At 41.6% G+C, this 12,151-nt stretch overlaps 2 protein-coding genes across 2 annotated transcripts; both read right to left on the bottom strand.

The window, feature by feature from the left end:
• Nucleotides 1-850: 850 nt before the first annotated feature.
• On the bottom strand, nt 851-5,051 carry LOC135644905 (acid phosphatase 1-like). The gene is made up of 3 exons (XM_065162873.1): nt 4,547-5,051; nt 3,144-3,353; nt 851-1,128 (listed from the first exon to the last, which is right to left on the bottom strand). The coding sequence occupies exons 1-3, from the start codon at nt 4,951-4,953 to the stop codon at nt 951-953; spliced, it is 795 nt and encodes a 264-aa protein (XP_065018945.1). The 5' UTR covers nt 4,954-5,051; the 3' UTR covers nt 851-950.
• Nucleotides 5,052-7,543: 2,492 nt separating this feature from the next.
• Nucleotides 7,544-9,140, bottom strand: LOC135645012 (myb-related protein Zm38-like). The gene is made up of 3 exons (XM_065163038.1): nt 8,755-9,140; nt 8,425-8,554; nt 7,544-8,322 (listed from the first exon to the last, which is right to left on the bottom strand). Exons 1-3 carry the CDS (start codon nt 9,044-9,046, stop codon nt 7,767-7,769), a joined length of 978 nt encoding a protein of 325 aa, XP_065019110.1. The 5' UTR covers nt 9,047-9,140; the 3' UTR covers nt 7,544-7,766.
• Between the last annotated feature and the right edge of the window lie 3,011 nt (nt 9,141-12,151).

The following is a 12,151-nucleotide window of genomic DNA, read 5'->3' on the forward strand; positions in this document are numbered from 1 at the left end:
CTCGAGTTTACAAAAAAGTTCCTCAACATATTGGAATTTACGTGTAGACCTTAGCTTGCGATGCACGCCGTAGAAGATGGGATCATTACGGATTTAATCTCTACCGTCCGTAGTGGAGCGGCCCGAGAGCGTTGGCATCGGAAGCGTGGATGGTGACTTGCTGTTGATGATATAAGCGACTATAAAAATAATCTACCCGTTTGTCTGTCACCCGTCTCGTCTGCCTTATATTCGTGGGAGGGGTAGGCCCACGAATCCCCACTGCTTTGGCCAGTAAGAAGGCGGGTATTCAAGAAAACGGGAGGTCTATGTTTTTGAACAAAATAAATGGCAGGAAGTGGATATAAGTCCAATTATCGGGCCACAGGATAAGGACCTGTGGGCCCCAGTTTGGGTTCTCTGGACCATGACAAGTTTAGGTGACTAGCTGGACCAAGTAATTAATAAAAAGTATGGGCCAAGAGATACCTCATCTAATGCATTTTTAATGAAATAATTGAGCTGAAATGAGCCAATTCTAAGGAATTTTACTCATTAAATATTTAGCCAATTACAAATTTGAACTATTTGATAAGATGTTTAGGTCAAACTATTTCTGACATTTTTCAACATGGCCCACCAACCACTTGATGGAAACACAAAACAAAAGATTGTGGTTCTCCTTACTCCACGCCATGTGATTCAAGGATAGCTCTAATCTTAATTATTTTCCATTTTGGATGTTGAGGGAGTGTTGAGGGAACCATGATATATATATATATATAATGACATATTTACCCTCTATATATATATATAGAGGGCAAATATGTCATTTTAAAACTGCAAAGATAGACATGTAAACACTTGGTAGTTGACATGTCAAAACGTCCAGAATCACTGTTCAGAAAGACTCCCATACAAAGGCACATGAGTTTGACCAATGCCCAAAGAAGCACGGCAGATTATATACATCAATCGACGTAGTACATGGGATTAGGGAGTTTGAAGGATCTCTTGGCTAACGGCAAACCCAACAAATCACTCCACTGATCCCCCGAGCTGCCATGGATCCTGAATCCTTGCGCTTCCAAGTCCGCCCGCCTTTCTGATTTATATACCAGCGCAGGCTTTCCAAGGTCAGAGGTTTGCCTGTTTCATCATTTCACCATCTATTAGCAGATACATAAAAAATCCATGTACGTTACAGTGCAAATAAATGTGTGTTCTAGAAATCCTTTACGACGATTTAGGAGAACAAGGAAAGTTTGAAGAAAAAAAGATCTTACACCAATGATCGTAGTAAACTAAAAATAATGGATCAGCACTGTTGTTTATGCTCTAAATTGAATTTCAGTGTTATTTTGACTACTAGCAGTGATGGAGAAAGCTAAATAAGATCCAGGCATTCAAGTATATGCGATAAAAACTCCATATTTGCATTTATAGAAGATATATAGACTACACACTTGAGTGGGTCGAGTACTTTAGCACAATTAACCACATATGCAGAAGCGGAAGGTTGGTTTAAATTTCCACATTCTCACAGGAATTTAAATATGGGACTTATTAAAAAAAAATACATGAAATATGATATCCAGACAACTATAATTCATGGTCTAAAATAAAAACGTTTATGTGAAGAATTCCTGCTTATGCTAGTTTAGGTATAACTAGATAATTAAAAATAATGCAAATTTAACATAGGAAGAAGTCTTTCTAGAAAACCGAAAACACAGCTAAAAAAGTCAATTGTGTGCAGAATCTGAAATTAACCAGTTTTCTGTTTGTTAAATTTTTTAACCCCATGAACAAGTTTTCCATCTTGTCAATAAGGTAGGAGGCCTCATGGCTTTCAAGAACTTTATTATCTGTGGCAACTCCTGGAAAAAGTACAACAACCATTCATGCTGACCAACTCACAAAACCAGAGTTTGGCTTGATCTAATCGAAAAGCAATCCATACAGCAGCGCTCAACTTGCAAAAACAGACTTGTTTTCTTATGTCTGATCCATGCAATCTTATTATATTACTGAAACAGACTCTCAGCAGAAAGAGCTTGACATGTCAAACATGACAATGCATAAATCAGGGTTCAAATTTTCCAGGGCAGAAATGTTGCTGATGATGATTCATCTGGCTAAATGTAACCCATTAACCACTGATGCCTTGGATTGTATTAAATTAAAAAATGACAGGTTTTAGACAAACAAGGCAGCGGAAAAACAAAGTGGATGAACGGCTAAAAGGGCACTAAAGGAACAGAGATATATTTGCCTAGATATGAAGCTGGCGTGCGAAAATAGTTCTTTATATGATCCAAGAGCCAGAGGTATTAATTGATAGATGATCTTCTGTTGAAAATGTTTAATAAAAAGTTTATTTTGCATTGAAATGAGAAAAAAATGAAGGCATCCGTATGAGACGTGATTTGGATTGCCTCGACCTGATTTTGAGGCCTGGATTTCAAGGTATCCGTAAATGCATTTGTAATTTTGTGTCCGTAATGCTCAAGTTAGATGCTCAGTGCTCCCATTACACAGCAATAGCATTTGAGGCAGCATGCAGAAAGAATAACATAGAAATTTACAAACAAGCAAGTGATAGCATTTAGTTATGATGTTCAATTCATTTTCTAGTCACACCGATGTGATAACAAGTTCATATGCTATAGAAAATGGTACGAAAAAACAGGTTGAATTCCAGAAATTTAAACATCTTGTGAGATTTTCATCACATTCAGGGTTGTTTCAGCATATGGTGATTCCCTAGAGTGAAGCTTCAGACCTCATATCTATTGCATGTTTAATCTCTTAATCATTATTGCAGCAAGTGGAAACTCATGGAAAAATAAATCTAGTTATAACATACTTTTACGTGGATAGATCTTGCCAAAGAGGAAACAGGAAAAGTAGGAAAAACCACTTAACAAGTCAAACTATAGATGTCAGAAAATTAACATTGAGCAGCAACCAAACTCTTTACAGGAATGCTCAATGGCAACCTAACTAAATTCATCAACAATTAGATTTGAAAAAAAAAAAAGAATGAGTTTGCAAATAGTTGGTTTGCACTGACCAAAGCATTTTTACTGTTATTATTGTGCTTATGTGGAATGAAATACAGTACCAACTGTTCAAAGCAAAGATATAGGAAGTAAATGCACCTCAAAATAAGTGTTATCCAGGAATGATAACCAGCATACAGTAGATTATTCTCAGTGGAATTTCTTTGGTTCTCGCTTCGACCGGTCAGAAGTACCATCTGAAATCCAAGCCCAATAAGCTCCTCGTACAACCTTAGACTTGCTGGTAAAGCTGGTGCCCTCGCCAAGTCCACCCATTCATCAAATGAAGTTTCATTGAAAACCACAGATCTAAAAAGTATTGACAACGCATAAGAACTAAGTCAACTGAACTATAAACTGCAGAGTAGTTAAAAGTGAAAAATGAACAAACTCTTCAGGTACTGAATATATATAAGAAAACATATAATTTTCATATTACAATTACAACTAATATAATTCATCGTACTAAAATTTAGATACCAAACTTCTGCATACATGATTTGCAAACCACTACAAACATTCGAGATAAGTCTTTCATCCACAATTCTCGTTGCTGTTTACAACATTGCCCGCTGACATGTTGCATAATTGTGAGGCAGCATTCATATGTAATCTAGTAGGCCAATGTCTTTTATGAAGTATGCCTAGGCCCTAATATGCTTAAATTCAAGATAACAGTAGTGGACTATGAAATTCTTAGATACATATTCATTCTTTCATAGTTCACATTAGGTTCGATGTGTACACCCCTAATTCCTTCTCTATTCAGGTAATCAAAGTGCATGATGTCAGACTCGTTATTCTGGGCATCGGAGCGTCACCATGGTAGCCCTTTCCTCTGGGTCTACTCAGAACAACCCACCATCAAGATTACTATAACATATTCGATTGGCTAATCAGTTTAAACTGAACCAAGTAGGGTCAGATAGCATGGCTAGACCTGACGTATATAACGATAGAGCTGTACCGATACCAATTTAAGGCTCAAGCCTTATCATTAGTCTAAACCTATTTCTTCGATTGGTCCACGGTAATCTAAACCTTGAAAATAATTTACTTGTCAAATTGCAATTGTTAGCTGCACCACCATCTAAACTAAAGCATAACAACAGATCATCATCGTCTTTATCTTCTTCACTTCAAACTTATTTGCATTCGTGGAAGCAGTTGACTTTCGTGAATTAAATGAGCTCCGCATCCACTCCCATATAAAATGGGGGGAACATCCTAGCGGAAGCAACAACCAAATAAGGAGCATTGGTACCAAGTAGCTTCGGAGCCATTAGATTATTGGCAAACACAAACGTGCTGGTTATAAAATGAAAACCACATCACATCCAAGAACAGCCCATGCTTTCGACTAATATAAGATGAATCTTGACACGGACTGATCTCCGTTCTCAACGAGGGAGGCATCGGGATGCAAATTAATTAACAGAATTTAACCCTTTTTTTAGGGATTAAAGGAAAAGTTCATCTAAATGGAACAGGAAGGGAATTACCCGTATCCGTTGATTGCGTAATACGGGACGTTGGAAAGCAGCGTCTCGTCGATGTCAAAGATCCAGACGTCCTTCCCATCGCCGGCGATCGGGACAGTCTCGGCGAAGGACAGTGACTCGCTGGAGATCACGTCGAAATCCGACGCGTAGCGATCCCCGTTCACGTAGTCCTCTACGAATTTGAGGCATTTCTGAGGGATAGTCCGCCAATACCCGGCGTCGTTGGTCTCCACCGACAGCCTCCAGCTATCGCAGAAAAGGCGATCGGCGACTCCTTCGCCGTCGGTGGAGCGGCCGGGGGCGGGGTCTTCGGGGACGGCGCGGAGGAGGGAGTGGAAGGGAGCGGCGGAGGCGACAGCGGAGAGGGCGAGGAGGAGGAGGAGGAGAAGCGATCGGAAGAGCCCCATCGGGGAGCAACAACGCCAACCCGAACCCGAACCCAAACCCAGCTGAGACGGATTCGATATGGAGCTCTCCGACCGATGACTTACTCTCCGACCTTTCTCGCTTTTATTTTATACCGAGAGGAGAAAAAGAGGATGGGATGGACAGCATTTGCTTAAATAAAAATAAATAAATAAGATTATAAATAATAAAATGGCGGGACAGAAAAGTGATAGCTGAGTTGTCCATCTTCATCAACGTGCAAATCCTGATCTAAAAGTGGTCGAGATCGAGGAGGACCAAAAAGCTATAAGCATGATTGGTCATAGATCTATTATGACATGTTGTGGTACGATCATGCGAGCTACAACGTAAGACATCAAATCGGTAGCAATGGCTATGTTAAGTTGATTAACAATGATGAAGCCGAGGGAAGTGTTTGGACTTATACTTACCGCGTTGTAGCTCTTGGTTGGATCAAATCATATCACGATGGTTCTTAGAATCCTAAATGTGATGGTGGTACTCTTATCGTTTTTTCAGATTATGAATCCTCTATCAAGCGGAACAACAAATATTGTATTTGTTGTAAGGCCATCGGCCATGGTGGATCAATCCAAAAAGAAAATTGGAGGGCAATACAACAACTCAATCCTAAACGTCATAGATTTGTATGCTGATGTTGTGATGGAGTCAAAGGGGAGCTTTGAGCTTTGGCACCGTCATTTGCAATAGCAGGTTCTTTTTGATGAGTCGATCTGATACAAGTTCTTTTTTATGACTCCTCCTTATTGTCAGGAGAGTTGACGTAATTAGTCGATATAGAGAGTTTGTTTGGGAGAGATGGTGAAATCAAGTAAGAGAACTGGATTTTCCTAATTGTTGAGTCATCTCTTAGTCGCATCTCGATATGGTACCAGGGGGTTTTACACAATTGGTTTGTGTCAAATGTCTCGACTCAATTCTTCGGATATTTAAATCGGTGAAAGATGAAAAAAAAGGAAGATAACAATATGAGCAATGTAAATGAGAAAATATATGATTTTTGCTTTTCTCTTTTGTGTTGGTTTATGACCTGATTTTTAATATTTTGGTGTCGAGCAACATAGACGTGTGTTAGCTAAGACGCTCTTATCATATATAGTGAAAGCATTAATAAGGACAACTTCTTAGCGTGTGCCATTTAACACGTTCAACGGATTGTTAAGATGTCTTTGGATTAACTCTTTTACCTTTTTGGTTAGATAAGGAGTGATATCTCGATCTACTGTTCATAGAAAAAGATTGATAAAATCATATAATATTATCATTAATACGAAAATATAATTTCTACTAAAATATCAGTCGGGAGATGATTGAAAAAACTAGGAGACACCGTCAGTCATTAATACGATATAATGTTTTGGATTATAATATTAGTATCAGTAAGGAGGATGGGCATTTTGAAAAGTCAGGACAGGCAATAAATCTCTGCTGGCGGCTGGAGAGAGTGAACAGTATCAAACTTTTCCATAGCAATAATATAATATAATATATCAACCATATGGCCCTCACAGGCGAAGAACTTTCCAAAAGACGGCCAGCCTTTTCTGAAGAGCAACCTCCCTGTCTACGCCTCTTACGGGAGCGTGGTATATTCCAAAAGCCAAGAAACTACCGGGAAGCAGGGGACGGAGGTGAGGGTCGCAAGGTCAGAGTGCATGACTTTTCAGCCCATGCGGGAGAGACTTGAGATATGGATCGACACAAAAGTCTTACAGGGAATGATAATTCCCGGGAGAGTTTTAATGCGAGAGCGATGGTCTAAATGAATTATCGTAACTTTGCAATTTAGTTTCCTTGTCTGCTCTCATCTTGTGACTGGATCCAACATCCTACAAGTTGCTCTCGAACTTGTCTACTGTTCCCTGTCATAGAAGAGTAACATCAGCCGCCGTGGTCAAGATTATATACAACTCCATTCTTTTAACTACAGCCACAGAAATCTCTGCAAGTCAATTCTTCGAGTTATTTCTCACGACAGCACAGTGCATGATCTCATCTCTCTCTCTTGAAGTCGGTAGAGTGGGCAGGCCAACGATCAGAGAGAGAGAGAGAAAACAGAGGGGAGTGATGTCTTTACTGTGATATGATCGAGATCTATGTCCAGCTCTGTTTACGTATTATGTTAGACAAGTGGTCATGGCGGCTGACTAAAGTGATGGCTTCGACAAGTGCAATGCGTGACCGAAGGTTCTTCGAAATTGATTCGCTGACAAGTGTGGATGCAAGAAAAAGGCGGCATCTGACAAATTAATGTTCCTTCTCCTTCGGAAAAGCAACCGATCAAGAGATGTGCTGAAGAAGCTATGAGAACTTCTCGAAATTGTAGAAACAGGTGAACATATATATGGCAAAAGCTTTTTCGCTTTGAGCTCACGCGAGTTTGATGACCTCAGTTGGAACAGTCGAAAGAGTCTTGCCGACGCTCATCTGCTCTTCGCATCACCGATCGATGACAAAAGAAACACGTTTATAAGTTGTAATTACTCGATTAATACTCCTGTTTTGTTTATGTAACAGGAAGGTGTCATCATGCCTCTGCGTATCTCATCAGCGATGTCAAGAGCAAGATCGAGTGCAACATAATTCTTTTGAACAATATAGATGGCCACAGATCTGGATGACCTATGAAGGAGGGGAGTATAGATAATACAAGATCAAGTTTAGCAACATGATGGTGTCCGGGAAGCTAATGCCGCTGTTAGTCTGCCGTAAATTCCTTCTTTATGATGCACGGGCTTTCGACGGGAAAAGCCAGAACACAATACTCTGCCGGAACGTAGTAGCACGAAGGCTACGTGACCTGCGATCTGGTTTCGGTATCGAAGAATGAGGCGTCAGAGGAACTAGTCAAGAATTCCATGGGGACCTCGCCACCAAACTCCAGGAAGAACTCATCGGTATCACCCGATCCATTAGTCCACCAGTCGGAATAGAGGCTGCCGTCGTCCACGGTAACCAGAGAGGAAGCGTCGGACGCATTTAGCTGAACCCTGGGGGGGCCAGCGAGTCCTGCGACCACCGGAGGAGAATCGTAGCGACCGAAGCCAAGTCCAGTGTCGGTCGTTGCTGACGCTGGAGGACTTGGGACTAAAGGTTTCAGAAAGTCATCGCAGGTGTATGTTTCGTCCTTTACGATTGGGATGACTACAGGAGATGTCGATGGCGGTGGCGGTCTAGGAAAGTCATTGATTCGGTCGACGATGGTGTCGATGGAGGTGGTGTTGTTTGAGCTGGGTGCTTGAGCTGCCACCATCGCCATCGTCCTCCTCTTCTTCAGCTTAGTGTTCCAGTAGTTCTTGATATCGTTATCGGTTCTGCCCGGCAACTGCGAAGCTATAACGGACCACCTAGTACAGATTAATGAGTTGCCAAGAAGCGCTCAAGAAAGTGGAAACACGGAAACCGAGTCATAATTTAGAGGAAGAGGAAAGGAGAAAAGTCGAAGATGCCTGCTTCCGATGTTGTTGTAGAGACCGCAAATGATGTCGTCCTCTTCCTCGGTGAAACCTCCGTGCTTGATGTCGGGCCTGAGGTAATTGAGCCACCTCAAGCGGCAGCTTTTGCCGCAACGTTTGAGACCTGAGAGTTTTGGGTTTCCGTTTGTTCGAACCGAACCCAAGAATCAGAGAAATAGATGGAGGAATATGAGCAAATTCACGATAAAATCTGGTAAACCAAGAGATGTATTTGCCATTGGTGATTTCATATCTAAAGTAGCCAAAGAGAGCAGCAGACACAGTGGATGGGTTAAATGCTCAAAGGGCAGGGCGGTGAGGAACCTGCTTTCTGGGGCAAGGCAATCCAGTTTCCACCAGTTCCATGACCCTCTATATACTTCTTGAGAACCATGTCCTCCTCCGGAGACCATGGCCCTCTCTTCACCTGCGCCCTGTCGCAGCACGGAGTTCTGCCCATCACCTCACCTGCCACCAGAACCGACAGAGAAGCAGACCCAAGCTCGCCTCCGGCCGGAAACAGAAGACGAGTGGTGAAGAGATTAGCAAACAGCGGCTGCTCTGATCTGGTCTGGTCTGTGAGAGGATGGTAACTAAATGAAGACAAGGTAGGCATCGTTGGTCCACGTCCGTGGTGAAGAAAAAGAGACAGGATTTACGTGGACCCAGTCAACGCTGTGGAAGGATGGATGCACACCGCGGTGATCAAAGATTAATGTTTTTTAATTTCGAAATCATAGGTTTTTTAGTACAACGAGGGGAGGGAGAACGGTGTGGAAGATGAGAGAGTCCATCAAGTTGGTTGATGTGTTAATTAAGTCCCCTTATTACTCTTTGTCATGTCCTGCATCTTTTTTGCTCCCTTGTCGACGACGACGACAACGACGACGACCCAACGGATTAATCTGCGGTGCGGTGGAGGTCGACGCGAGGAAGTTACAGCGTAGGCAATTGAAATGAAGGTTTGAAACGATATCCGAGTGTGTATATTTATTTACGAGCAAGTAATTGACTAATAACAGGTGATTGTGAGGGCAGATTGGGGTACGAAGAACACGCTGTCGTCGTTAGCTTAGATTCATTCATGTCCGGGGGGGGACCCACGAGTGGATGTCAGAGGAATAGGAGTCGGTAGATGGAGCGTGCTAAAAACTCGTAACGATTGTTTTCTTGATCGTCAAGCGTCCGTAAACCTCCGGTAGATACGATTGTTGAGGTAGAATATGAGTTTGACTGGGTTTTGGGGGATTCTGGGACGATGATGATGTCACTATCATCTCTTGTCGATCGAGGACAATATTATAGGAGTGCTTCTCCTCGGCCAGTTGTGGTTTCTCCTTTTATTCATTTTTCAAAGATGTATAGGTGACGATAGGTTCTTTTCTTTAGGCGGAGAGGATGATTTCGGAATCAAAACTTCATGTGTAATTAGTTTTGCGTAGTTTATATCCCCCTTCTTGTCCTTCCATAGTAATATGTGTTTATAAGAAATGATACTTCTATATATTTCAACTTTACGGGATAATCTAAGGAAATATAATATTTTAACGTAAGTTCTAATTTATCGTTGTTCACCCATATATATCATTTATAATAAAAAAAATTAAATGTGAATAAGAGGTAAAGGAGCTCCTTCATTTTTGTTTTAGTATCTTGAATTCAATGACAAATGATAGTAACAATTTTGACTCGGTCATACTATATCTATGATGGTACAGTTTATTCTCTCCACTATCGTATTGAGTGTGAGACACTATATGTTTACGAATGCTTCCTTCTTTTACTTAATAAATAGTAAATTCATCGGTCCAAAATTTCAAGGTATGAAGTGTTCAAACATACTTTTCGATTTGTTCCTCCACTATATTTTTTTTATATCTGAAAATTTTCAAAAAATATTAGTCTTGTGTTTAACAAAACCTTCATTGACAAGTCATCAATGAAAAGGATACAGTGAGCTCCTTTCTTCCTTTCAAAAGTCCTCTTTTGTCAGTGATGGGCCCTACTACTGTTGAACCTCGAAGTCAACAGTATCAAAACAGTAGTAGAAGACAATCACATCCCCTAAGAGACTCTTTTCTTACCTTCATGAGTCCTCTTTTGCCATATGTCTTGAATTTAATTGATTTCGTTCCAACGATCTTGCACGATGAGCTGTTCCTCATAATCACATTTCTTTCTTGGTTGTGTTTAAGAACTAATTTGGATGTGGTGTTGTATGAAATGAACATGCGGTAAGGAATGCGGGCAGCGGCGCAGGCGCCGGCAGCAATAAAGGCCGCGGTGAGCGGCGTGGGTTGTGGTGAGGACCGCGGGCAACGCAGGCGGCCGTGTGCGGTTGCGGCGAGCAACGCGGGCCCACGGGCAGGCGGCGAGCGGCGCGGGTTGCGGTGAGGACCGCGGCGTGAAACGCACCCGCAGGCGCGCGATGGGGGGCCACGCGGTGAGCAACGCAGCGGCGGCCAGAGGCGCGCGAGCGCTTCTCACGCGACTTGGACCGGTTCAGTGAGGAATTGATCCGGTTTATTGGGCCCATGTCTGAGTCAATTTTGAGTCCGTTCCCACTCATACCTTTGCGCAAATTGAAAGGGCGAGTGGTTTTCAGATGGCCCTCTGTCCGAGTTCTCCTTCGGGGTTATCACCGCTAATGTCTCCTCCTTGTGGCTTAGTGTTTTTTGTCGGATAAAATAGAATAACTTTTGTATATGAACAAATACTAGTAGGTCACAGCGGAATTAAATAAAATTATAATCAAATAGAACACCAAGATATACTTGTAAAACCCCTCCAATGTAAAGAATAAAAATCACGGGACAAACTAAAGATAATATACTACGAGAATAATGAATATATAAATTTTAATCTCTTACCCTAAACCCTAGCAACAATCACAAGAGAATAACTGGGATACAAGGATCATGTCACTGTGCATAATATCTAAAACCTCCCCAAGTAATCACAGCAAGAGTCTAATGTAGATTTGATCTAACTTGTGATGAGAACACTGATGATTGAAAACAGTCTTTATGTGTTGTCATTGTTTTCTTCCCTTTCTTTCTTTTGTTTTTCTGTCTTTTTTTTCTCCTCTTTTCTACTGCGAAGATCTCTCCACTTGCTACTCTCGTTACTGTCCTATTTATAGTCTTTAATAATCATCACATCTCTCTCTAATGTTAATTAGGATTAAATTAAGAGGAGATGAGATGTGAATTTATAAAGCTTATATTGGACTAAATATGAGCTGTCAGCCAAACAGGTTAAGCCTCTTGTCTCCGATAAGGCAAGATCGGCTCTTAGGGAACTTTGCCTCCTTGTAGTAGTACTTTCAGACATGTTACTCACTTTACAGTTGCCTGAAGCATTTGGTGATCTCCACAGAATGCCGTAAAACTCGAGAAGACTATGAGCATAATAAATTCATACCGGAGACTCAATTCTGTGACACTTCATTTTTGGTTGGTTCGATGCGACATTACTTCATGTACAGCAATTAAAGAACATGCTCCCCGGATAGCAGAGAGAGAAAAGAAAGATGTAGCGTGAAATGGCATTGGGCTTTACCACTCATACATGTCTCTGCAGCCCAGAAGGCCCACGTCATACACCCACACGTGCATGCGTGCATGAACTTGCACGTCGAGATGAGAGCTCAATAAATGGTGTGATGATCCGTGGTCAGAGCCTGTCGGTGAGATGGTCCTTTCGCCCGAGTTCTGGTTTT

The sequence above is a fragment of the Musa acuminata genome, chromosome BXJ3-8 (assembly GCF_036884655.1).
Source record: "Musa acuminata AAA Group cultivar baxijiao chromosome BXJ3-8, Cavendish_Baxijiao_AAA, whole genome shotgun sequence".
Classification (NCBI taxonomy): domain Eukaryota; kingdom Viridiplantae; phylum Streptophyta; class Magnoliopsida; order Zingiberales; family Musaceae; genus Musa; species Musa acuminata.

What these genes read in the sequence shown, in the direction of transcription:
- LOC135645012 (XM_065163038.1), bottom strand. Translation starts at nt 9,046, where the DNA reads ATGCCTACCTTGTCTTCATTTAGTTACCATCCTCTCACAGACCAGACC. An exon ending in TGCCTTGCCCCAGAAAGCAG is followed by an intron (nt 8,555 to 8,754) that starts GTTCCTCACCGC and finishes CAAAACTCTCAG; the next exon opens with GTCTCAAACGTTGCGGCAAA. An exon ending in TACAACAACATCGGAAGCAG is followed by an intron (nt 8,323 to 8,424) that starts GCATCTTCGACT and finishes AATCTGTACTAG; the next exon opens with GTGGTCCGTTATAGCTTCGC.
- LOC135644905 (XM_065162873.1), bottom strand. Translation starts at nt 4,953, where the DNA reads ATGGGGCTCTTCCGATCGCTTCTCCTCCTCCTCCTCCTCGCCCTCTCC. An exon ending in TACGCAATCAACGGATACGG is followed by an intron (nt 3,354 to 4,546) that starts GTAATTCCCTTC and finishes AATACTTTTTAG; the next exon opens with ATCTGTGGTTTTCAATGAAA. An exon ending in TGGATAACACTTATTTTGAG is followed by an intron (nt 1,129 to 3,143) that starts GTGCATTTACTT and finishes ATGATGAAACAG; the next exon opens with GCAAACCTCTGACCTTGGAA.